At 45.3% G+C, this 27,523-nt stretch overlaps 1 protein-coding gene across 23 annotated transcripts in view; it reads right to left on the bottom strand.

Annotated features, from left to right (window-relative positions):
- TNS1 (tensin 1) overlaps positions 1-27,523 on the bottom strand; it is a 325,241-nt gene that overhangs the window by 87,970 nt on the left and 209,748 nt on the right. For 20 of the 23 annotated variants that reach the window (XM_081005150.1, XM_081005167.1, XM_081005170.1 and 17 more), the window contains 10 exons: positions 22,174-22,223; positions 14,463-14,634; positions 13,658-13,708; positions 11,697-11,819; positions 8,379-8,443; positions 7,079-7,162; positions 5,780-5,892; positions 3,397-3,457; positions 2,018-2,093; positions 503-632 (listed from right to left, as the gene is read on the bottom strand). In XM_081005150.1, coding sequence (XP_080861276.1) covers positions 503-632; positions 2,018-2,093; positions 3,397-3,457; positions 5,780-5,892; positions 7,079-7,162; positions 8,379-8,443; positions 11,697-11,819; positions 13,658-13,708; positions 14,463-14,634; positions 22,174-22,223 — 925 coding nt within the window. The remainder of the gene's footprint in view (positions 1-502; positions 633-2,017; positions 2,094-3,396; positions 3,458-5,779; positions 5,893-7,078; positions 7,163-8,378; positions 8,444-11,696; positions 11,820-13,657; positions 13,709-14,462; positions 14,635-22,173; positions 22,224-27,523) is intronic. The other 3 variants (XM_081005161.1, XM_081005160.1, XM_081005163.1) reach the window with 1 other exon arrangement.

Here is a 27,523-nt window from a genome sequence, read left to right as displayed (position 1 = left end):
AACATCTGGCAGAAAACTTTGTTTACTCTTTTAGGCACTTGCTCATACTTTTTAATTTAGCTAAACAAGCCTATCTAGATTTTAGCATTTGCTTTTAAGTTTTCCCTGATTTTATCTGTGCCCATTGGCAATTGTTCCATGCAGTTTTATGAACATTGCATTTTTTTTAAAGTGGTATATAAATTTTATAAATAAACAGCATATTCCTTTACACTCTTAAGTGCCACAGTGAGGGGAACTACAGGAAAGCTGCATTACATGAAAGGGGGCACCACTCTCCAAACAAAAAAAACACAAAACAACAACATTCTTATACTCATTGGAGATTTTTAAGCAAGGGTTGGGTGGCCACCTGTCATGCATGCTTTAGTTGAGATTCCTGCATTACAGGGGGTTGGCTTAGATGACCCTCAGGGTCCCTTCCAATGCTACAATTCTATGATTTGATCCTCTGCTTACTAAGCCAGCTTCCCTTCATTCCCATTTATACAATTGTTCTTACCTTTAAAGGCATCATCCAGGTCCTCCTTATTGAAGACAATGGCCAGGTCATGAATGGCACAGGTGTGGAATTGCACTCGGAAGATCACATCTCGAGTTGGGCTACGGAACTCTTTGTGATAGCATTTCAACTGCCGGTGGGTGAAGAGAAGGGAAGGGAAGAGTCATAAGCTTGGGGACCTGCCAGAAAACAAACAATTCTCTCCACCCCACACCAGCTGCACAGTATCCCAGAGTAAGCAGATTGTGGCCTGCAGACTGTGCATGTCTCCAGCATCCTATTCTGGCATCTCCAAAACTGAACCACCTACTAATGCGGCATGTAGGGATGGATGAATCTGTCCATGTCAGTTCCGAATTTTCTCAACCTTATGCAGTTTGCCCCATTTTTGCATCAATTTGAGAACAAAAAAATCTTCACAAATTCTGCATGCAAAATTGTGTGCATTTTTGTGTGCATCTCTCCCAATATATGCATATTTGTATGCACATTTGCCTAATACACACATTTTTATGCAAGCAATTTCCCCTACTACAGGCATAGGCAAACTCGGCCCTCCAGATGTTTTGGGACTACAACTCCCATCATCCCTAGCTAACAGGACCAGTGGTCAGGGGTGATGGGAGCTGTAGTCCCAAAACATTTGGAGGGCCGAGTTTGCCTACACCTGCCCTACTATAATGTTTTGTATGTTATTTTCACTGATATATGCATAGTGGTACAGTTTTTGGTTGGAGGAATTGTATCATAAAATTTGGAGAAATGCAAATTTCAAAGGACAGCTGTGTTTCATTTTGCTAAGGCTGTGTACACACTATATAAGGTAAAAAAAGGTAAAGCAACCCTGGACGGTTAAGTCTAGTCAAAGGTGACTATGGGGTTGCAGCGCTCATCTTGCTTTCAGGCCAAGGGAGCCGGCGTTTGTCCACAGACAGTTTTCCGGGTCATGTGGCCAGCATGACTAAACCGCCTCTGGCACACAGAGTACCGTGACGAGTGCCAAAGTGCACGGAAATGCCGTTTACCTTCCCACCGCAGTGGTACCTATTTATCTACTTGCATTGGCATGCTTTTGAACTGCTAGGTTGGCAGGAGCTGAGACACAACAACAGGAGCTCACCCCGTCACAGGGATTCAAACCTCCAACCTTCCGATCAGCAACCCCAAGAGGCTCAGTGGTTTAGACCACAGCGCCACCCACGTCCCCACATTATATACCATATATTCAAGGCACATGCACACACAAAGAATTATGGGAACTGGAGTTTGATAAGGATGTTGGAACTTGTAGCTCTGTGAGTAGTAAGCAACAGTTCCTAGGTTTCTTTGGTGAAGAGAGGAATGTGCTTTAAATGTATGGTGTGTATGCAGCCTCATTGGTTCAGGAAGCATGAACTGAAATGTGAACAGAACTAACTTCTCTCTCATTCCTTGCTAAATTGAGGGAGCCAAAGCCCCACAATGGCAGAAAAGGGACCAAAGCAAACAAACGGACCAGCTATGTTTTACTCTTACCAAGATATCTCCCTTTAAGAGTAGTCCAGGCTCTATAGTGATGCAGATGCTGGTCTGACTGTCCCCCTGCACGTTGCTATAAAAAAGAAGAAATAAGTTAAGAATAGACAGCTGGGATGCTGTTCCCTAACATTGGGTCCACATAGGAGCCTCATTTACTCGGGGCAGATCTAAACAGGAAATTGGGACAGAAGAACAGAGGAGAGTCAACTAGTGTGAGAGTTTGGGGCTGCCTTGGTTGGCTACAGTTCCATTGCCACTCACACTGATCATTCCTGTCTTATTTGGAGAGATCAGAACAGGGGATCGGCACTATGAACATGTCAATTAGGCAAGACAACCTATAGCAATCAGCAAAGACATGGATGAGGAGCTTCCATAATAAAATTGCTGATGAGAAAGCTTGTATGGTCTTCACAAAATCTTGTCCCAGAATTTAACATGACTAGTTTGCACAATCCTAACCTCCTTTACTCAATCTACTCAGCACTTCCACTTCTGAAGTTTCTTAATATGGAAGCTGCTACTCCATAAACAGGTACTAATCCTTCCCTTCAGTGCTGCATATGTCTAGACAAATGTTTGCAGAACTCTTTCAGCTCATTCAATGCTGCTGCTGCTGCTGCTCTGCAACCAGAGATTCAATCAGTACAAGAATCAACCAAAGCTTTCGCAGGTCAAAAATCAGTCAGGACAAATTTTAATGGGTGAGGTTGAAACTGGATGACACACTTGTTGATTTGAAAACAAAAAAGAAGGTATTGAAGACTGCCTTTCTTTCAATCTCAAATTTCCTTTTGAATAAAACACATCTAAAGTTTTAGTGTAGATTTATTAAATATGAACTTTTATATTTAAGTGATTAAATATAAGTAAGCCCTCAGTTAAAATTCATCTTGGTAGCCATTTTTTTTTTAAAAAAGAATAGCCAATTAAGACCTGTAGCTGTTTCATAGACCAACAATTTGCCACCTTCCTTGGGAGAAAAGTTATACTGAGCTGAAAACAGCTTAACCCTGTAGACATACCAAAGGCTACTTAGTAGATGATGTTTTTCCCACATGGAGGAAAAATTAAGTGTCACATGCAGAGAGTCTTAAATGCTGCTCTCATGGGTGATAGTATGTCCATAATATCTTCTCCTGCCCTTTGCTATGCCTATGCAGTTCAATAGGTCTCCCTCCTTTATGGTTTTCTTGGCAGGTTCCTGGCAAGGTAGGTTAGAGCAAAGGACAAATGATGTGCAATGAGAACCCTCCCAGATCCCACCTCTACCCAAGATTCAGACAGAGTCCCCACCCCATTGGTCTGAAAGGAACACAGGGGAAACGAGTGCTGGGAATAAAAAAAAGAAGTGCCAATTCCAGGGCAATATTTACTAGATTCCAGATGTGTAGACAGGCTGCATAGCTTGGTATATCTTGAGGAAGGGCCGGCAGCCTAAGAAACATAAATCAGAGACAGGGAGAAAAAGACCTTCATTAGTCAGGGAGATTAGTTGGAGAAGGGAAAACAAACAGCAAGAGGCCAAGACAAACAGTCTCGCCTGGAGGAGAGCTTTCCAGTGACCCTGCAGCCAACAAGACGTGGTCTGTGACACTGACAGATGCCCTGGAAAAGAACACGGGCACAAACAGCAGGCTCCTCCTATATTTGGAGGCATAAGGGGTTCAGGTATCTCCCTGAATGTACTGCCTAATTTCCCCTGCCCAGCTCTCTCTGTTGCAAAGGTGTGCTGTGCGCCTAAAGCCCAGAGGACAGAAAACCAAAAGAACTAGTGCAGCTTTCTGTTGGGCAGCCAAATTCAGATAAATAATACTGTACATCCAATCTGTAGGCCCAGAACATTCACATTAGATGGGGGTGTGTATGGGTGTGTGTGTGTGTGTGTGTGTGTGTATCAAAGTTATCAAAGAGTGCTGTGTGTAGGACCACATAGATCTAGACGGCTGAAAGCTGGGTCTTGGTGTCACAGAATGGATCACCCCATTCTTGTGATGATTTACAACTGTTGCAGCAAAACCAAAGAAGAGTTTTGTGGTACCATGTGTATATCAGTTCCTATGCTAAAGAATAAATGGACACAAATCTGGCATCTGAAACAGCAATATAACCCAGTACAGTAACATTTCAATCTCCCAGAACACTCTGCAACTCATCTTAAAGTGGCAGTACTTGAAAAACAAGTGGCTCCAACATGAAACTGCCTGACATCATCATCGTCCTTTTACTCTTTCTCCCTAAGGATATCAGTGGTGTACAATAAAAACAGTAAAACAATATAAACAAACAACAGCAAGGGGGTGGGGTGGGGAGTTCAGTGCAGTCAAAGTAACTAGGAGAAACCAGAAATTGTAATAACAATTGCACAAAAAGAAAAGATAACCATATTGGCTCATGGGGGAAAGCCCAAAATCCTTATTAGAGGAATACCTTTATTAGGCCAACCAAACTGCCACAAAATTCCAGGTGCAACCTAAAACCTGCATAACAGCTAACAAAGCCTCATTTGAACTCCCACTACAGCCTCCCACATTCTGCTTTAAGACTGTGATCAGATATATTCTCTTCTCTATCCCCACTCTGTTTACCATGAGCTGATGAATAGATCTGGATAAGTCAGAAGCTTGCATACTATTTTGAGGCATTCTAGTTGGCCTAATAAAGGTATTAGACTGATATGGATTTTGGAAGTTCAACTCTGTTCATTTGGATCTGAATAGAGTTGATGTTTTCCTTCCCCTCTACAGATGTTAATTAGCGTGGCTCTGTCAAGTGGATTGTTTTATCACCTAGCACTGCTGTTGTAAAAAGTAGCTGTGCTGATCTTGCAGGCATTCTAGCTCTAATTGAATTGTCACTATCTGCACTATTTTCTATTTCAATTCCTTCTGATCTCACTGCTTACAATCCCTCCCCCATATGCATATACATACCTGCCAAGTAAATGTTACATTTCAAGCATCTGATTCATAGGTTCTAGTTCATAGAAGTTGATGTCATAATAAAATTTAAGGTGACACAAAACTGTTGTTCCACTGCTTTGCAGTGTCCTAGGGGCATGATACACAAGTAGAGGGAACACTGGAAATTACATAGCAGGGTTGTTCTTATGCTCTTATCAAACATCCTGAGCTGGAATTGAATAACTGCAAGAACATTCGGCCCAAGGATGTTAAAATGGATTTTACTGCAAGTAGATGGATGAATCTGAGCTGACTTGGAACATGTGAGAACGTCTGCTCCAATTCCATGTGATAAAACCAACAGAAGCTGCCAAAATAAGCTGCTGAAAGCAAGAGCAATGGGTTAAAGGAAGACAGTTGTGGCTGTGAGTGGCCCTATCATGTTGCAGTATAAGGTGGTAAAACAAATTGTACAACTTCAGGTTAGGCATGTAGGACACCACTTCTGAATCCTCCTCCAGATAAAAAAGGAAGAAAAAGAAATCCATGCAAACAGAAAACTAGCATGTCAAGGAAAATGGTTCCTAATGTGCCCTTTCCTTGATTTGGCTTTCTGCTTGCAAGAAATTTGCAATGGAGGAGGACATTTAAAAACATGATCTGCACCCTGCATTCTACAATGGCGCAGTCTTTTCTATCTACTGAATATACTGTCACTTTGTTCTTCTGTATCTGTCGGTCCGTAGTGAGAATTACAAATTACGGGATTCCTCATCAACTAACTGACATTGTTATCTTTCAGCCTCACAACAGCTATGTTTGCATGATGTTGGCTGGGTTGGAAAAGGCCAGTTACCTCCTTGAGACTCAAAGTTGGGAATTCCATGCATGATGACATGATGCAAGAAGAGGGGTTTGTTGTTCATTTTGATGGTGCCAGACAGCAGACCACTGAAGTAGTGGACATACCTAGGGAAGAAACCACAATAGTAGTCAGGAGGTGAGTTGGAGCCTCTTAAAAGACTAATGATTCAATGAAGAAAAGTTGCCCTCTGCAAACAGTCTGTGAAACTGGGCAATTCTCTCATAGTGATTTATACTAAAGTCTCAGTCACAAGTCTCTAAATCTGCTTGTTTTTTAAACGTGCTTCATGATTTTCTTAAGATATCTCAGAAGCTGGCATGAAAGATTTTTGCTCAGCAGAACTTGTCTGGAATTAGTGTGTTGCCTTCCCTGGCTTTAGGCACTGTAGGGCCTGTTTTTGAATAATCTTCCTGACAGCTGTTGGCACAAGTTTGGTTCTTTTTAGTCTTAATATTCTAAAATACCAACCAGATATACATTTGGTGTCAAATCTTGCTAGTGCAGTTCTGGGCTTGGACAGGTATCTTCATTTGTAGTATAACATTCACAAGGATGAAATCTTGTTAAGAGGCTGCTTTATGCAGTCCTGGTGTCTCCATTTCTGGCTAACCTAGAAACATAGCCTGGGTGCCTAGACATATTTCTGTAGTCAACAGAGCCACTGGATATAGTCCCAACAGCACTAGGAGAACCAATCAAATGCCCATAGGCTACTCGGAAGTGGGGACCCTTCACACAAAAAAATGGAGGTGCCGACCTAAGTCTTTTCAGTTCTTCTGTATGCATTATCTAGAGTGCCAATGGTTAACTAATCAGTTCTGATTTACTTCAGGGGTCTACAGCAGAACGACTCGTCCCCTGTTCCACTTTATTTGCGGGGCAACTGTTTTCAGACATGAAAAATGTATTTATATTATGTAACGCAAAGTTCATATTTTGATCATATTTTGATGCTGGAACGCCCTTTAAAAAGGAGAGCTTATGCTGAGATGTCGGTAGTGGCTACAAGACAGAGGAACATTTGCCCATTAAAAACCAAAGACTCATCATGACTGGCTCCAGCACCACCTAGTGAAACTGACTGAAAATACACTGCAGGTCCAATAGGTATCTTACTTTCAGAAATTCAACACTAAACAGAGTGTTTTTTTGCAACATGAGAAACATCCTGAGCTTTGATATCTACACTATGATAGCCATAAAGACATCCATTCTGAATGTCTCACAACAAAATCAGCCCACACTCAATAGAAGGCGGAAAACCCTCACCAGCCTGCCCTCCAGACTAACCTCTTCTGCGATGGCTGCCCCACTGGGATCACTTTGTCCTCATAGAACCTCTTCATGGCAAACCGGTCCAGAGCTTGGTCTGCACTGTGGAATAAAGAAAAGAGTTTGGCACAGACATATTCCATGGGAAAGGGGGAAAGTTCATAAGTGAGCTGGAAAAAAAGAGAGGCCCCAAGTAAGAAGAGGTTTCTTCTTTCTTCCCCAATAATTGATATAGGGAATTTCAATAGGGATTTCAGGCTGCAATCCCAGGTCAGCTAACATGCTGCCCTCCATATGTTGCTGGAGTTCTTTGACCTTTGCCTATTGGCCATGCTGAGTGGGGCTGATGGGAGCTGCAGCCCAATAACATCGATAGGGCACAACACTGGCTATACACACCCAACTGGGAACAAATCCAATTGAATTCAGTAGGGGTTCTGAATAGACATGCATGGGATGGGTTATCATGCTGCCCAATGTTTTGTTTCAAATGAAAAATGATGACATTTCTAGGCATCCTATCAATAAGTTAATTGACTGCCTTGGCCAATTGACTGTATTGATGCAATAAGTCAATTGAGGTACTGATGCAATAAGCCAATCCTCAGTAGAGCAATGCATATATCACAGCTTTATGTTTCTTTCTCTAGTATAGTACGTATATAATACTGTCACTTACTGGAGATTCTGCCTCAACTTGTAGAGCAGGAAATGGTCTCAGCCTAACTATAACAAACTTTTTTCCTTTTCACTGACCCCTCTGGGACCAAAAAAATTGAGACCCAGAAGATCAAAGCTTCTGCACCCCAACTCAGTGGCCCTAATGCATGTTCTCATCCCTCTTTGTTGGCCTTGTCCTCCAGTCACTCTCTCTGGCCACCTCCCTTCAAGCTCATTCCCTGGAGAATTGGCCAGCAGGAAGCTTCATTGGGGCCCTTCGTTCCCATATAAACCAAACAGAAAGGCTTTCTCCAGAAGCCAAAGCACTGTGGGAAACTTCTCCCACTCACAGAAGAATGGCCAGACAAGAGCTATTTCCCATTAGGTATTTTGTGTTCTATAGAACAGTTCTATAATCAACACCAGCTTTGATGCGGCACAAGAGCATGACTGGAGTGCCTGTATTAGGATGGGTGATCTGGGACTTTGCTTCAGGAAAGTACATTCCAAGGTTGTTTTCTGGACTGCTATGATCAAAACAGACATGCTAAAGTTGCAGAGACTCCAGAATAGCCTGTTCCTTCTTCCACTTTACCTCTCACCACTAAAACTACAGTCTTCACCACCCCTCATGCAACATAGCATGAGGCTCTCTTACCTGGCTGAAATGTTGCTGTAGTGCATGTAGGCAGCAATAACTACTCCTGTCCGGCCTCTGTTCCCCTGCAGAAGACATAAGCAAAACAAGTGGTTTAGAGTGACCAGTAAGAAAGTCTTGTAAAAGAGCAAGCAGCTATCCATCTCCACTAAAAGGTCTGATCTCTCCAAAGTGAATAGAACAACAATATTCAATCCATGTCGGTTTTGCCTATGTACACTTATTTCCACATCACTCTGCATTCTTTTTATTTAAAAAGTCACACAAAAAGGTGCATTTGAATACCTATTTTAAAAATGTGTTTTCTCTCAAAATGCACATTTGCAAATGTAACTTGCTACATTTTTGCACCAAGAACTCTGTCAGAACGTTCAGGAAACATGAAAGGCTGTGGGTAATTAAGTTCCAATCTACATGTTGGTCCAGAAGGTCCAAATCAGGTCAATTCATATCGGCATTTGCAAAGGTTTAATTTCTCAAGCATTCCATGGAACAATGTCCTACTGATACGTCCAGGCTTTTGAGAGGAGCAGGCTCCATTCAGACCAGGCAGCCTATTACTGGAAATTAAAAGAATCAAAGGTTATGTTGGCTGGCAGGGAGAAACTGGCTGGTTGATTCCACTTCACTCTCGATTACTCCTTACAATGCATTTTCCACCAGGAAGGAAAGGCCGGTCAATAGATGTCGCTGTTCCCTTTGACACCAATTGACCTGCAGGGAATCTAAGAGGCCTTAGAGAGCTCTGATTTTGTGGCATCCTCTCATAAATCCAATCTCCACGTTGTGAAGAAAAGACTTTTCAGAGGAAACTGGTGCACCCACTGTCATACCTCAAAACACAAACTGCTCAATGTCTAACCAGAGAGCTATTTTAAAATGAGAAAGCTGCTGTAGTACAGTGGATAATGGAGATCTGTGCATACCTATCTGCTTCACCCTGAAACTATTGGGTATTATGTTTATTATTTCTATCTATTGTCCAGTCTTCCTCCCAAAGGAGCCCAGGGACACCCACCCAATCCAGCCCTTGCACTGCCTTCCCAAAGCCAGGTAAGGGAAATTCCAGGCTTTGGAAGGAGGTGCAAGGCTCTGGCAGGGTCCCAGAGTCCTCCCACCTCATTCCCAAAGCTGGGAAACACTAACTAGGCTTTGGGAAGGAGGAGTGGACTCTAGGACCCTATCAGAGCCCTCACGCCTCTTTCCCAAAACCCAGCACCTTTCTGGAATTCAGCACAAGGGTCAAATGTTGCTGAGGGCCTTTGGGCCATGTATTGGACCACCCTGACCTGGAGGGTACAACATAAGCTAGCTGTGCTTCAAACAATTCTCTCTCTCAATTCAACTCCAGTGCTGGAAGCTTGAAAGGAACAGTGGAGAAATGGAGGGCAAGGAAGTACATTGGGGAGAAGTTAGCACCAACATCCCTCATCTATGTACTCTGTTTCAATTTTTAAAATGGGCGTCACCCCAATCCTGCTCCATAAGCAAGCTGGGCAGATTCACAAATAAGCATGGCTGCCCTGCTGCATGTAGTATGACTCTGAATCTGTTGTCAGGGTCTATTTTGTTTTATCTGTTGTACTTAAAACTGTGCACAGAGTTTGTTCTGATCAATCCAAAGCAGGTTACAGCATAAAAACATAAAACACAGTAACATTCAATACAATACAGCAAAAACATAAAAAGGGACCCAAACTCATAAAAAAGCACTAAAATAAAAACTGAAGTGGCAGATAAATTGCACTGCACACCCAAATGGCCTGGGGAAAACAGTAACCTTGCTGGATTGATTTGGCTTTAAGATCCTGGTTAATAAGTTGGCATTAAGTCATATTTCCGCCTTTTTGGACATGATGTGAAACTGCAATGTAAACTGACCAGGACCAAGGGAGAGAAAAGGGAGAGAAAGGGAGAGAGAAATGTGCAGGCCCTACAGACTTTCATGGCTTAATTATGGTTTTTAAACCCAGGAAAATCACATCTGAAAAAGCCATCAGAGTTGGATGTCATCAGCATACTCTTGGCACCTCATTCCAAAAATCTCAAGCAATCTCTCCAAAGGGGTTCCATGCAGATTTCAGAACAAAGGACTACACCACCAACAGCAGAAATCCAAAGGCAGTAGAAAGCCCCAAACTATAATCTAAAAGGTATTTGATTAATCTTCCACAGTTAGCTGATGCATATCAAATCCATATGCATTTTCATCACAGAAGTCTAGTGATCTATAAAGATATGCTTCCTTCTCCTTTCACAGCTTGCTAAATACCTAATCCCCATCCAACTCCCATCTTTACTCCCATACTATTCTTCCATATACACACTTCTCTTATACACATTATACTTTCTGATTCCCATTACAGGCATAGAAGTTAACTGCTTCCTTTTTCCACTGCTTGCATTTCTGACTGAAGTTTAATGATCTGAACAAAATAGCAAGAATCCTTTTATAAGCAACAACACTCTCCATCCTCATACATAAGCAATGAAAGGAATAAAATGTCCAAATATAACAACAATGCAAATATGATCATTAATGCAATACCAGCAGCGTCAGGGCTGCTCCTACCATTAGGCAGAGAAAGACAGATGATGAGGGCAGGGAGGTACTAGAGGAGAGATCTGTATGCACCACACAGCCTGCATGTGCCTTCTGTGAAGCCACTCTACTGCCCACAGCTGCCATGGAGAAATAAAATTCACTTGCCAGTCTGGCCATGTGTGTTTGTCATAGGCTTGCTAAAGGGAGGGTGGACTTTCTTTTCCATCTGCTACTAGGCCAGGTTGCACTAATGTACAAAACCCCTGCAAAAGTTAGGCAATGGATACCTGAAGGCTTGCTTGACCCTGTGTGTCCTAAGCCAATCACTGAGATGATCTGGGGGAGCATATTAATGGTCTCCCATAGACCAGAAGCACAAATTATGGCAATGAGGACTCATGCCTTCCATGTAGTAGACCCAGTTCTAGGGAATTCCTTCCCATTAGAAATCAGGCGGGCACCATCCCTGGTAAGTTTCAGATGCCAGGTTCAAATGGTGGTGGTGTTATTAATTGAATTTATATACCGCCCTATACGCGGAGGTCTCAGGGCGGGTCACAGAACAAAATCAGAATATAAAACCTCAAAGTATATAATCAAAATAAAAACAACAACCAAATAACCCCCGCACGCCCCCCAAAACACACACAAACACAGAAGTGAAAAACAAATGGCTGTCATTCACACAGCCACCTATCCTGTCCTTTCCAACTAAGCAGAGGAGGGAACCACATAGAAACTCTGCAGGGAAAACTCCTTCGCTTCTCTCTCACCTTATTATGCAGAACCACCACATTGTGAGGATCAGCATTGAGCCACGTATCCATGGCCTTGCAGATGCTGCATATCTTCTCCAGGGCAGGTGTGTGCAAGTCAGGCCATCCGAAATCCAGCACCTGTGGCGGAAGGAGAGCAGAGGTTTCCAAGCAAGAGGAAGACGAAGAAGAAAGGAAAGTGTTAAAGAAGATGAAGATTCCTCCCCCGGTACATTTTTGGTTAGATGTTGCTATTGAACAAAGGTATCCCAGTTTTCCCTGGAAAAGACCCTGATGTTGGGAAAGATTGAGGGCACAAGGAGAAGGGGACGACAGAGGACAAGATGGTTGGATAGTGTTCTCGAAGCTACCAACATGAGTTTGACCAAACTGTGGGAGGCAGTGGAAGACATGAGTGCCTGGCGTGCTCTGGTCCATGGGGTCATGAAGAGTTGGACATGACTAAAAGACTAAACAACAACAACAAATCCCAGTTTTGAAGGCCATTAGGCAGGATGAGGCTAGCTCAATTCAGGCACAAGATTCTGAGGCAGCATGAAAAGACAAGAAATTCCCATAGTAAGGTAAAGGTAAAGGTACCCCTGCCCGTACGGGCCAGTCGTGTCCGACTCTGGGGTTGTGCGCCCATCTCACTTAAGAGGCCGGGGGCCAGTGCTGTCCAAAGACACTTCCGGGTCACGTGGCCAGCGTGACAAGCTGCATCTGGTGAGCCAGCGCCGCACACGGAAACGCCATTTACCTTCCCGCTAGTAAGCGGTCCCTATTTATCTACTTGCACCCAGGGGTGCTTTCGAACTGCTAGGTTGGCAGGCGCTGGGACCGAACAACGGGAGCGCACCCCGCCGTGGGGATTTTACCCACAGCGCCACCCGCGTCCCAGTTCCCATAGTACTTCATGGCGTAATCCACTTTACAGAGTTTTGAGGCTGAGTTTATATAGAAAGTTGGGGAGCTCTGAGCACATTCCTTAAGAACATCTCAAGAGCTTCCAGAAAAACTTTGCAAAGGCCATATTTTGCATACAGAACTGCCAATGCTAACAACCTTCATTGATGAATAATTGGCCATCCTACAGTATGGATCTTTGTGCATACTCATGTGTTGACTACGAGCATGGCTGGCTCTGCCAGGAGCTCACAAGGCAAGCCACTATTATCTCAGCCTCAGCTTCTACCCTGCTCTGAAACAGGGGGGTAATAATATTGACCTACTGTACAGGGTTGTTCTAAAGACTGCTTAGATGAAGTACTTTGAACACCATCAAAAGCTTATATACAGTAAATGCTAGGTTGCAGTCATATCCCAATTTCCAATACTTATATCTCGTCTTTTTGCTTTGCTGTGATTTCTGACAAGTGAAGCTAGAGCCTTTGCTTGCAGAAGGAAACCACTTCCTATCTCTGTCCCAGAAATTTCTAGGAGAGTGGTATTTTGCCCCTGGCTCCCCGCCTGACTACAACTTGCCAACCTAGCAATATCAACCTGCTTCCACTGTCCTTTGATACACGTGGTGGCAAACCTGCAACATTAGCTGTTCCTTCAGAGCAGAGAGGCAGGCAAAGAATTTCAGCCATGTGCCTGGCCTTAGATGGATGAACAGCTTCTTTGGCAACCAAAAACAGCAGCAGCATGGTTGGATTAGTGGACAAAACAAACATGCAGAGAGAAGTACACATACAAAAGGCTTAAGGAGCAGCACATTAGAGGGAACTCCAAAAAGCAGAACAGGAACAACTCAGGCAGTCCCCTCTGAGACTGAAGCCCAGAGCCAAAAACTACATACAACTGAGGGGAAGTAGATCTGGAGGTTGAATTGTAGCATGTTTAGGTTCATAGAGTTATATAGCTGGAAGGGACCCTGAGTATCATAGAGTTTTCTTCCCCAGCCTGTCACAGATATCTCTCTTTCACCCTTTCCACCAAAAAACCTGATTTATCAATAAGCATCTCCATCTTACCTTGGAATGGAGCTTGCTGATGTCATGCCTCTTCTCTGACAGGTTAAAAAGCTAGTGGATGGGAAAGAAATAAACCATGTTAGATGAGTTGGTTGATGAGGTGGAGGCCTGTGGACAACAATATGATAGAAACCTGAATGGGAGCATCCAAGGATTCCAAGGCTATGACATGTTTCTCCCCCACCACTACCACAAACACACACATGCACATGTGCTTCCTCTTCCTGGAATTGCAATCATGAGCTGTACACTAAATAATAATGATAATATGGATTTTCAGAGTTAGCTCCATGTACTGCTTAGGCACCCATATATTTTCTGCAATTTACTTGAATGGAAAATGAAATGGATTTGTGAATGAGGTGGGCTTTCAGGATTTTGAAGCTGCCAGCATTACGTTAACAACAAAAATGAGTGGCGTTCAACTAAGGTTTGCTCAGAGTAAACCCATTGGCATTAATGAACATAACTAAGTGTTCTTTGAGTAAATCCTGGTTGAATACCACCTAGTGGACAGAATCAGCAGCGTTGTCTATGGCGAAAGGGGTTTAGAGATGTTGTGACACAAAACCACAATGAAATTTTGAAAAGTAGAAATCAGTAAAGAAGGGCTTCATCAATGACCAGGAAAATGAGTTAGGTCTAGACCAATTACAAAAGAAAGTCTGGACTTCTTTGATATGGTGCATTTGTGGGAAATAGAATATAGCTAATGATGTCAGAATTCAATGCTCACAGAATACAGTTGCTTCCAGCATTTTTCTGAAGACACTAAAAATGCATTAAAATATCCCACTCTTATTACCAGGTAACTGTCCCCATGCTTGGATTTCAGCATCTGTGCCACCTCCTTCAGATTGCTAGAGAAGGTCTGCTCCTCCGACAAACTTGCAAAGTTGACAGCAATGATCCGTTCTGTGACATACACCAGGTCTAGTTCACAAGTATCCTCCATGGCCTGGTTTAGGCTCAAGCTCCTAGGGCAAAGAGAAGCAACTAAACCGTCAATGGCAGAGAGGAAAGAACAAAGGTATAAAGATAGGAAAGTCTGTCTGTGTAATCTTCCCCTAGCACTGTTTGTGCATCTGTGTGCATGTATGTGTGTGTGTGTGTATATACACATCATTTTACTTTACTTGCACTTGTCTGTTGTGCAGTCAAGCTTCAACACGGCAAGGGAAGTCCAAGAAGTCCCAATTGAGCAGGTGGAGCAAGCAACCATTGCTGCTGCTATTGCTGCCACCAGCACCTGGGGTGAGGACAGAATCGAGAAATATTCCAGCAGGCTGGTGGAGCAAGCAAAGCAAGTAATCTGGAGCAGGACTTTTAGCATGGCTGCCTGTTCTGTGGAACAGCATTCCTGTTGAGGTACAAAGGTGCCCACTATCTGCCCTTTCCAGAAACCATTGGTTCCCCAGCAGGCTTTCCCAGAATGGGTCTTTGGCATGAGTTTCTGTTCTGTATTGTGTTAGTTTTATTTTAAATGTATCAGCTGTTTCCTCCCGGTTTTTGTTTATTGCACATCACCATGACACAATTGGGTGGAAGGTGATTAATAAACTATTATTGTTAGCAGTAATAAATACACAAACTTGTTTCACTTTGCTTCTGCAGACAACTTTAGAGGACATTCACAGGGTTTTTTCAAGTGGGCTTCTGAACATTTTTTAAAGTGCAGTTGTTCCATGGAGATTTTAATTAAATCATCATCATGTGTGCTTATGAACACTTATCAGGAGTGAGGCCATACTGTGGCTCCAAGGAAGAGAGAGACCATTCTCAACATTCTCTTTGAGCTTTTCTTTCACTGAAATACTGCATGGCAGAATATGGTTCCATTGTGCAGGATGACCGGTGCAAAATGCAGAGAAAGAAATCTGGGGATACCCAGAGACTGCAGCAACCAGAGAAACTGCTGTGGGAATAATTCCAACCAAGGAATACAGCACCATAAAGAAGTATTGTTGCATAATGTCTATAAGTGCATGTGTGTTTGGAGAAGGGGAAATATTTAAGCCAAACACTGGATGTCAGCACTGACACCATGTAACGCAAGCGTAGGGCCACAAGGAAACACATTTTCCAGCTTTTAACAAGCATCCTGAATTAAGAAACCCTTTGTCCAAAAATGTTTGTGGATTCATGGGGAAGTAGAACAAAAACAAGCGCTGCCCTATTGTGCAGGATGTTAATATGCACCCTGAAAATAGTCTTCTGGCAATAACATAAATAGGAAACAAAAATTGTCATTGCACCCTATTCAAGAGTAAGCCAGTAAGTGCTCTTTCTAAGAAGAAGCATGGGTGCATATGCAAAGGCTCCCTCCAGCATCAGAGGCAACATACTAGCTACTGGGAGAAAATAGCAGAAGAGAGTGACTGCCCTTTTCGGCTCCCAAGAGACATGCTGTTGACCACTATAGGAAACATGATGCTGAACTAGATAGGCCTTTGGCCTGTTCTCTTAGTGCTCTTATTATATTCTTAAGGTTACCCCTTTCAGTTCCAGTTACTCCTTTCAGTTACTCCTTGCCTTTCAGCTGGGAGCCATGCACAACATATCCTAAATCTCTGTGCCTTTAAATGAGAACAAAGCAGTATAGCAGCAGATCTGAACACATGAACTAACATGTCAAATAACTATCTGGGGGAAACCCTACCCTTGTTGTTGTTTTTTTTTTTAAAAAAAAGTGTATTAGCTTTTGCAGATAAATATCTTGAACATGTGTTATCAATTTTAAGCAAGGCAGATGTCAGGGAACTGCCATCGGAAGGAAGGGAAGTGAAAGGGCTCACACAGGTTGGGAGAGACTCAGCAGCTGAAGAGGGAACCAGTAGGGGGAGAGGAGCTGAGCTGAGGGAAAGGGAGCTGGAGGGATGGCTCAGAGACACTTCCAGCGAAAACAGTGGGGAGGTTTCAGGACCTCCTGTAGGGACACCCACTCCTCGCCGGAAACTGTCACGCAGAGAGTCCAGAAGACGTGTTTCCGTTAAGGAGCTTTTATGTTGGAAGCGATTCCGAAAGCAACCACTGTCGGAATCTGCCAGCGACTGACGGAGCCATGTTTAAGGGGCTCCGTTACAGACAGAGGTTTGCAAACTTGACCAAACTCTGAGGGACTAGGATTTTACACACAAGCAGCTCATCGTCCCATCACAGCATTCCGACAGTCTTCGTGAGCAGCTTGTGCAGGAGAAGGCATCATGAGCAACCCAGCCGGAACCGGAGAAGCAGGAGCTGGAGCGGGTCCAAGCCTGGAAGAAAGGTACCGGGTGTTGGAGGTCCAGCTAGCGCTGCAGACGGCGAGGCTTGAGGAGAGGAGGGCTCAGGATGCAGACAAAAAGGGGAAAGACACCCAGCTCGTCAGAAAGGTACCAGGATTGGTGCAGAAGTTTGGGGGGGAGCCCAAAGACTATCATGGCTTTCGGACAGAGATGCAATATGCCCTCAATCTGCAGTTTGATGAATTCCCTGACGAGGAATCACGAGTGGCTTTCGTGATTGGGCATCTTGAAAAGGGGGCGAGAGACTGGGTTAGACCCCTGATGGCAGCGAATAGTGACGTCCTAAAGGACACGATGAAGTTCTTTCGCGCCATGGATCTGATGTTTTCCAGCGATATTGAACAGGGAGTGGTCCGCAGACAGTTAATGGCTTGCAAACAGGGGAGCCGATCTGTCCGTGAGTACTGGACTGAGTTCACCATGTTGATCCATAAATTGGGGTGGGATCTATCGGCGGAACCCATTCAAATGCTCTTTGAAGAAGGGCTTTCTTCGGCTGTGAAAGACGAACTTTCCCGGGCGCCCAGGGCGGAGTCTATGGACCAGCTGACCAAATCAGCGCTGACCATAGGAGCGCGCCAGGAGGCGAGAGCATTGGAGAGGCGGGAAGGGAAGGGGGAACGTTGGAAGGAGTTCCGCATTCCAGACATTCCAGAGCCAACTTTCCCGCCGGCAGAGCCGATGGAAATCGGAACAGCGCGCGCGCGCGCGCAGTTTCAAAGCCCAGTGAGGGGGGAAAGAAGGAGGGAAAAGGCGCCCGGAAATGCTATCTCTGCCAACAGCCAGGTCACTTTGCCAGAGTCTGCCCCCAGAGGAAGGAATGGCAAGGGATGGTAGGAGCTGTGGAGGGAAGAGAGGAAGAAATACCGAAGCAAGTAAAAGCCAACGCCTGGCTGCCACCGTCGGGGCACAGCAGCCAGGCCAAAGAGCAGTGAAAGTGCCCACGCCAGAACCTCCTAAACCCGCCCTAGTGATAGAAGTGGCGCTAGAGCTGCCAAACGGACACCCTCTAAAGATAAAGGCGCTGTTGGACTCAGGCAGCTCCTGCAATTTCATGAGCAAAGAGTTTGCAGCTGAACACCAGATACAGACGATCCCTTTAAGCAACCCCCTGCAGGTGACCACGATCGATGGCAGGGAGCTGTTGGGAGGAGAAGTCAGCTTGCAGACCGTCCCAATGATAATGAAGGTGGCAAGGCACACCGAACTGATAGCGTTTAATGTGGCCACCTTGGGAGGAGCTCCCATTATATTGGGGATGAGCTGGCTAGCGTTACATGATCCGCTGGTGGGCTGGCATCAGAGAGTGGTTTCTTTTGGTTCAGCACATTGCTTAGAACACTGCAAAGAGGGAAAGGGTTTGGCAGGGGCCCAAGCCACCCTAGCAGGGACTGAAGTAACGGAGAACGTGAAGGTACCACGACAATACGCAGATCTCCGCGACGTCTTCAGCGAAAGGGAAGCTGACCAACTACCCCCGCATAGACCCTTTGACTGTCAAATCAATTTACTCCCTGGGGCACAGCTCCCTGTAGGCAAGCTGTACGCCATGTCAGACAGAGAGATGCAGGAGCTAAGAGAGTTCATTGACAAGAACCTGAAGAGAGGGTTCATCAGAGAGTCCAGGGCGGTGGGGGGCAGCCCAGTGTTTTTTGTGGATAAAAAAAAACACGAACAAGCCGAGGCTTGTGTGTGACTTCAGGGCCTTAAATGCAGTGTCAGAACCAGTGGCTTTCCCTATGCCCAGGATTGACGACATTTTGACAAGGGTCAGGAAGGGAAAGATTTTTACTAAACTGGACCTAAGGGGGGCGTACAACCTGATACGAATAAGGAAGGGGGATGAATGGAAAACCACCATGTTCACCCCTTTGGGGGCATTTGAATATTTAGTTATGCCCTTCGGCCTACAAGGAGGCTCCGCGTGCTTTCAATCGTTTATGAACCACGTCCTGGGGCCTTTGCTTTACAAGAATTGTGTGGCCTTCTTAGACGACGTGTTGGTGTATTCTGAGAATGAGGAGCAGCATGTGAGAGACGTCAGAGAAGTGTTGAGCAGGCTGCAAGCCAACCAGCTGTGGGTGAAACTGGAGAAGTGTCAGTTTCATACCAAGGAGGTGGAATTCCTGGGGTATCGCCTGTCAGACAAGGGATTGGCCATGGATCCCGGCAAGGTCCAGGCGGTGCTGGAATGGAAAACACCCAAAACAAGGAAGGATGTGCAGAGGTTCCTAGGATTTGGGAACTTCTATCGTAAGTTCATCCGAAACTTTGCCCACCTGACGGCGCCCATTACGGACTGTCTCAGCAGTAAGAAGAAGTTCGTTTGGACTGAGGAGGCGGAGCGAGCATTTGAGGAACTAAAAAGGGCCTTCGCCTCGGAACAACAACTCCTGCATGTGGATTTACAAAAACCGATGAGAGTGGAAACTGACGCATCAGACAGAGCTATTGGGGCGGTGCTTCTGCAGCCAGGGAAGGAGGAGTCAGAGTGGAGACCGTGTGCCTTTTTTTCGCGAAAGCTGAACAAATCCGAGAGGAACTACACGGTGTATGACCGAGAACTACTAGCCATTCATGAGGCGTTCCGGAGATGGAGGCACCTGCTAATTGGCGCACAACATAAGGTGCAAGTGTGCACTGACCACAAGAACCTAGAGTATTGGAGGACGGCACGAGTGCTCAACCAACGGCAAGTGAGATGGGCCCAGGAGTTCTCCAAATTTAACTTTGAGATTTGTTACGTGCCAGGCCCAGAGAACATTAGGGCGGACGCTCTCTCACGCAAACCTGAATATTTGGAGGGGGAGGGAGCACCCGAAGAGAGACATGTCATTCCAGAGGACCGCTGGGTGTGTGGGGCGGCATTGGTGGGACAAAGAGAACTGGTAGAGGAAACAGAGAATGATGAATACGCCCAGAATAAGCTCAGAGGTCTTAGGGGTGAGGGAGAGGAACCAGGGGGTTTCGAGGAAAGAAATGGAGCTTTGTATTACAAAGGGGCACTGTATATCCCTGAAGGAGACTTAAGGGGGAGGGTACTCAAGCAGTTGCACGACAGCCCCACGGCGGGGGCATTTTGGACAACACAAAACCATGTGGTTGGTCACCAGGGAATTTTGGTGGCCTAAGGTGAGGGAAGATGTACGGGAGTATGTAAGAGGGTGTGAGCAATGCCAGCGAGCCAAAGGGGAGAGGCGGGCACCGGCGGGGCTATTAGAACCCTTACCAACCCCAGAACGACCTTGGGAGGCAGTGTCGATAGATTTTATGACTGATCTGCCGAAGTCCAAGGGGAAAACAGCCATCATGGTGGTGGTAGACCTACTAACAAAGACGTGCCACTTTGTAGCCTGCTCGCATGCAGTCACGGCGGAAGAGACAGCGAAGTTATTTGTAGAACACATTTTTAGGTTGCACGGGGTGCCATTGAGGGTGGTCTCAGACCGAGGAAAACAATTTACTTCCAGGTTCTGGAGGAAGCTCATGAGCTTACTGCAGGTGGAGGTCAACTTTTCGACTGCCCGGCACCCTGAAACCAACGGGCAGGCGGAAAGAGCAAACGGGGTCCTCCAGCAATACCTGAGGTGTTATGTCAATGACAGAGAGAATGACTGGGTAGAAAAGTTGGCGCTGGCGGAATTTGCCTACAACAATGCCGAGAATGTGTCCACAGGGATGAGCCCCTTCGTGGCTAATTATGGGTGTCATCCCAGGGCTTTCCCAGGGGGAGAAGGGGAGAGATGGGGTGTCCCGGCAGCCGAGCATTTTGTAGAAGAAATGGAAGCAATCCATCGTCAGCTCCAACTCAACTTAGAAAGGGCGAAGGAAGAATACAAGAGGCAGGCAGACAAGAACCGAAGGGAAGGTGAAACCATAAGGGTGGGAGATAGGGTGTGGCTGTCAACCCAAGGGTTGCCGTTCAAAGGAGGTTGTAAGAAATTAAGACCCAGGAGATTGGGTCCCTTTGAGGTCATTCAACAGGTCAACCCAGTGGCTTTCAGGCTCCGGTTACCCAACCACATGAAACTGCACCCAGTATTTCACAGGTCGTTACTGTCACCGTATGAGGGGGGACGAGAAGGGATGGCCACTCGGGGACCGGTCATAGAAGAAAGGGAATGCAGCAGCCATGTGGCAGAAATCCTCGACGCCAGATGGAAGGGGGATCAGGTGGAGTATTTGGTAGCGTGGGAAGGAGAACCGGAGTCAGAAAACACTTGGGTAATGGCAGAAGATATCAATGACGAGGTATTGATAGAAACGTTCCATCAAAGGTTCCCAAGGAAACCTCAGCCTGTGGAGAGGTTCCGGAGGGAATACTTTGGGACCACCGATGAGGAGGAGGAGTTGGAAGGATTCTCGGAATCGGAAGGGGAAGGGGAGATGGACTCTGAGGAGGAGGAGTACTTCGAGACCAGGAACCGCAACAGGTGGAGAGAAGTGTTCGGGACATCGGAAGATGAAGGAAGTTCATTCCGGGGTTTTGCCTCCTCACCGCCCGTAGAGGAGGGGGCGAGAGGGGATGAAGGGGGCCCTGGAGGGGAGGTGGATGTCAGGGAACTGCCATCGGAAGGAAGGGAAGTGAAAGGGCTCACACAGGTTGGGAGAGACTCAGCAGCTGAAGAGGGAACCAGTAGGGGGAGAGGAGCTGAGCTGAGGGAAAGGGAGCTGGAGGGATGGCTCAGAGACACTTCCAGCGAAAACAGTGGGGAGGTTTCAGGACCTCCTGTAGGGACACCCACTCCTCGCCGGAAACTGTCACGCAGAGAGTCCAGAAGACGTGTTTCCGTTAAGGAGCTTTTATGTTGGAAGCGATTCCGAAAGCAACCACTGTCGGAATCTGCCAGCGACTGACGGAGCCATGTTTAAGGGGCTCCGTTACAGACAGAGGTTTGCAAACTTGACCAAACTCTGAGGGACTAGGATTTTACACACAAGCAGCTCATCGTCCCATCACAGCAGATATATCCATGGAAGTAATGGAGGCAGTTTTGCATGTCCCTAATTATGAAGAGAGCAGTGGAAGAACACAAGAAGAGCCCTGCTGGATCAGGCCAAAGGTCCATTTAGTCCAGCATCCTGTTCTCACACTGGCCAAGCAGATACCTGTGGGAAACCTGCAAGCGGAACCTGAACACAGCTGCGCTCACCCCACTTGAGTTTCTTGGTGTTTTGAGTTTCACAAGAAAGACTCTCCATGAAGCACTCTCATCAAACACTGAGCCTTACCTTGAGGGTTTACGTCGTGCCTGGATAATTTTGGGGGACTTTGCAAACACCTAATAAAACGAGAGTGACAAAAGGGTGAGAAAGCATGTTACTGCAGTACTTGCTTCACTGTAGAGTGACACGTTCAGCAGGAATGGAAGCAACTGGTCTCCTTCTGCCTAGCTTCTAAGCCTGACCTGCCTAGCCTGACCTGGAAAATATCACTTTAAGGTAGCCCGATCAAACATATTTTCTGCTTCCACACACAAAATATCCCTGTTCTAGATATTTCATAGAAGCTTATTCTGGAACATCTGCATTTAAGGTTCTGGAGTTTCAGTTAGACTGCAACCTCCTTCTTTTCCCCACTTCTCAGGTATTTGAATAGTCTTCAGTACTGCACCCTGCCTTCCACCAAATGTTTACTTCACTGAACATCACCAATGGAGCAAATTAAGGATTTTTTTTCCCATTTTACAGCTCAGCAAATGAAATCCAGAGCATGCCCCTCAAAAAAAGGAGGGTAGGGAGTGGGCTTTGTAAGCAAAATACACAAGTTAAAATCATCTTTTTTTAACAGTCACTTTCCAATATTGCTCCATGGAAGGAAAAGGGTACATCAGATTCATGCCCAAAGAATACTTACAGGTGGCCCAACCTGACCTGGAAGTGAGCTCTGTGCTAAAATGTATTTAGATGTCAAAGGCTGATTCCATGAATTCCAGGGCTCCAAGTTAATGGCAGAAGCATCCAAAGTGGGGGTGGCACAATTGGTAGATTGTCCCTCACACCCAGTATGATGGAAGCCAAGGAACTGTATAATCCTTTACAAGGTTGCAAATGTTCCCCATATTGGCAACTGTAATGATACACAAAGTAAGAGGTGGGCTCCAGCATGCTCAGTCATGGCAGATGCTGGCACACACCTCTCAAATGATGCACCATAATCATTTGAGGCAGCCAACGTATCTTGTGTTGGTCTCAGTGAAGACTGAAAGGGCTTGCTCCTAGACAAACAGAGCAGCTACTCAGTCTTGGAGGGATGATTTCCACAGGTCTAATCCCATAGCTACTCCCTCTTCAATCAAGGAGCAAGTGCTTTGAGGCAACCCACAAAGTCAACACACAAAATCTTCAAATATCTAACAAGATAACTGGCAGGCTACCTGATAGCACCCTTATCTTCTCTAGACTACCTCTCTAAAGCTGTAAGGTTGTGACTACCCACAGTTTTGAGAGTATTGCCAGAAGGTACTTTTCATAGCTTGCTGTGGGTTGAAATAAGAACAACGCTCCGGGTCAAGTATCACCACACAGCTCCTCTACTGTAAAGATTATCAAACTTTCAAAACAGAAGAGCCACTGTGAAATCTTAGTGTCTGAATTGAGGAGCATCCACTAGGATCTATGGAGCAGCGATGTGTTATGAAATAAATAATGAACAATAATTCTTTATTTCCAAACCTATCCCCCTTTATTTCCAAACCTATCCCCCTCGCCTCCTCCTGTTTTGAAATGAGGGATGGTGGAAGACATAATTTACTGGTGACAATTGAGCTCTGCACAGAGTTAAGATATCATTTGGCAGTTCAACAGCCTCTCAATAGAGCCAAATCCTGACAGCTGTAGTGGTGAAACAAAAGATCACGCAGCACTTATTGGTGGGCAAGGAACTACGTACAAAAGCCCCATGAGGAAAGAGTAAACAGGGAGATGAAAGCAAGCAGGCAGTAAGGAGGCTGGAGAAGAGCTGTGAAATATTTATGCAAAGAGTAGGCACTATCTTAACCTGCACAGCTAACTGATACATGTAAGGTGTAGTGGGGGGGGGTGATTTCTGTTGGGGCTGTTCTCTGTGCATGTATTTTCCTAGAGGAAAGAATATCTCATATCAATATGAAAATCTGCTGTTGCTCAGTACCTGTGCATCAGTTTGCATGTTGTAAGCGATAGTCCTATGTCTCCATCCACAAAATTCTTTAAAAATCTACTTATGAAATATCCCATATGCTAATGGCACTGTTACAGGTGCCACATAATACTTGCTCTGCACTTGGAAGAAATAAACCTTTCAGTGGGGCAGCACCCATACTTTAGAAGTCCCTCCCTCTTGAAATCAGGCCGGCACCTTTGTTGTGTTTCCCCAGGGCCTTTCCTTGAGGCAAGCCTATCCAGGCACGTAAAAGTTGCATGTGTTCTATATCTGTTGACTTTACCAACCAATGACACAATCCTCTTGCCATAGGAGGGAGCTCTGTGATTGCTCTTGTCACAATCAAGGGCTGTTTAGGACAGAAACATCCATATGACTCTGCAGAAGCCCAAGGCGAGATATGTCTCTTCCATTAAAGCTCAAACTAACAGCAAGCCTCATGCTCTTTTCCTCTGCAGAGACTCTGCCCCTCCACCAAAAAGAAGGATAGAAAGATGGAGCGAGGGAGACTATGCATATTGGACAGAGGAGGAGAAAAACCACCTAACCCTTTTCCCTCTGATAATTTTCAAGCTCAGAATCATTCTTGCCCAGCTGTTTTCTTTGATTTTTTTACCCATAGTTTTTACTTATAGTGGAAAATGTGCCCAGGCATTTTTAAAGGGGCTACCATTTGGGACTTTAGCTGTCTTGTTGTTCTATGACAGCTGATATATTGGTTTTTTGATAGGTTATGTTCTGCTTTTATTGAATGTGAAAATTATTTCTAATTGTTGCTGTTGTGCGCTATCCTGGGATCTGTTTCAATGAAGGTGTTGTTTTTTTAAAGTGACATAGGCATGGGTATAGCTAAGTAAATAAAAATACTTAACTAGCTGACCAATTGTGTAGCAGATAGCTCAGTTCTGCTCCCCCAACATTGATTCCCCCCCCCCCATATAAATCCTGGCTATGCCCATGGATATGGGGACCCTGTTTCTCTTCCTTCACAGGTGAAAAGGCAGACTGCTTCACCTCCAGTGTTACACATCCCAGGCTGATTTTGCTTCTTCTACTTTAGCAGAGGAAAAGGAGCACAGAACACCACACAATGCCTTGACTGAGCCTGCTGTAGTCTGAATTCCTTGGTCCTACTAGCAGAGATAATTGGCTAATTAGCAGCTGGGGGTTTACAAATACATGGGGGATCAAGGCCCTAACAAGGATCATTAGGAGACTATTTATCAAGCTGGACAGAACAAAAGCCACCAGGGATTGAAGAGGAGGAGAACTGCAGGAAGTAATTTAAAGGCTGTGTTGAGTTTCATTTTCTCGAAAGTCAGTCAAGATAATAGCAGCGGCTTGGAAGGCTGGTGGAGTAGATATCAATGCAAGGCCAGTTTTACTGCACAAGCACATAGGCTGCAATCACTACCATGAAGATACTGAAGAGCCCTTTTCCAGTCAAGGTATTTGCTCCGATTCAATGACAGTAAATTTCCTCAGGACAGAATCTGCTAGCCTTTGTCACATCTGTTCAGTTAAGACAGGTCAGGGCTTCTGTCCATCACTTAGGGTAGGAAAAGCTATGGGGTGCTAGGATCACTTATAATTTATCTGTGGTATCAAGGGAATATCTGCTAGGCAGGTTTTCAGGCACTGTCTTGTCACAGCTATGTCAGTGTTGTGGCAGGACAAACTGTTCCAGGACTGAATATTCCCATGTTCAGAAGACATAATTTAAATGTTCCCAAGGTTAGATCAAGGCCATGGGGATGGCTTTAGTACATGCACTGCATTGTGCCCGGCACAGTCAGCACCATGGACAACTGTGGGGTGTGTATGAGGAAAAGTGTTCACCGCACATGTTTAATGCGCATCAGTTCTGTGCAAGCTGTGAATGGCTCCATTCACTCCACTATCACTTGAAACTAGGAATTTAGATCTCAGTGTTGCCAAGTGTGGCATTCCAGAAGATGAATCACAACCACTCCTTTTAACGAATGACCTGCCAGTTAACCGGCTTCTATTAGATGGAGATTTGGCTTAGTTTTGGACAATACATTAGTGCTTAGTTCACCTTCTATATACACACACTGGGTTGCTCTAACAACTGGGGAGCCCCAAAGGTATGTTCTCCATTTGGCACATGTGGCTATTTTCCCCAAACCACACCCACCTTCCCCACACCTGGCATTATATGTGACATCAGGTGTGGTGCAGGCAGAGGCACAGCTGGGGAGCAGATCCCAGCAGAAAGCAGGACTGAACTCCCTGCCCATCAGCTGATGCATGGGGAAGTTTTCCTCTGCCTGAATCCTCCACAGAGCAGATTTGAATCTCCTGCCCCTCAGTTGATGCACAGGGGCCCAAAAGGGTCCCCAACCCAGACTAATTGTACAATAGCCACTGTTTCTTCGTGCGTAAGATGCTGCACACTACAGAGAAGTGAAATATTCTGTGTTCACAAGCAGGGCATGCAGTCTTGATAAACCTTTTTAATCAAGGGGTTCATTAACTGGGGAGGGGCTAGAAAGTGCAGATAGATTATAAAAGCAGGCTTTGCCCTAACGTAAGGAGGGGGGGTATGCTGCCTTAGATGGCTAACTTCGCTTGCAGCATCAGATTTTGGAAAAGTGAGAGTAGAGCACACTAACCTTCACTATGGTACGACTGATATATTGCTCTAAGATGATGTCCTAACTAAACACTTTTCCAAGATTTTCCAGGACATTTAAAAGCCACAATCTCAAAGCACTCAGAATAACTGGAAAGACTAGTTTGGTCCGTGTGTGTGTGCGCGTGCGCGCGCACACACACACACACACACACATGCACTGAATAATCCATGCAAAGGACAACCATATAAATCTGGCCTGTTTAGCTCAGTGTTACATGCAAGTGAGAGCAAAGTCTTGCCGGAGGATGCTACAAAACTTTGGATGCAGGGAATTTAACAGCCCCATTATAACTATATTGGAGCAGCCCAGCAGTAAGGTTTACAGAGCTGAAAACATCACGCTATGCAACGGAAAGGTCTTCCCCAAGCCATTGGAACTGAACTCTGGCTCGCCTTGGCTTGGGCCTTGATGGAACAGAACACCAGGAGGAAATGTGTGAGTTGTATGAGCAGGAAGCTTCTATTTGTGCACCATTCCCATGGCCTCAAAAATTCCATATGTGCTCGATTTGTTTGGTGACTTTGTGACCTCATCTGAAACACTAAGTGGGGGTTCTAATTAAAGAAAGATCTGACTGAGAGGAAAATATACATTCACACCTTGTTTGTTTTGGTATCTTCAGTTAAAAGCATTTGTTAAAAGTTTTAGTAACTAAAACTCTCGTCCCAGGGTGGCTCCACACTCCCATGCCCAAACTCACATGGTGAGTTTGCAGAGCTCAGATCTAATCACCTACTTCTAAAACAGCTGCTGAATTATAGGGTCCCAGTAATGGAAA

The sequence above is a fragment of the Podarcis pityusensis genome (genome assembly GCF_964106645.2).
Source record: "Podarcis pityusensis genome assembly, chromosome: 1".
In the NCBI taxonomy this organism is placed as follows: domain Eukaryota; kingdom Metazoa; phylum Chordata; class Lepidosauria; order Squamata; family Lacertidae; genus Podarcis; species Podarcis pityusensis.
This window is presented reverse-complemented; position numbering and strand designations above follow the sequence as displayed.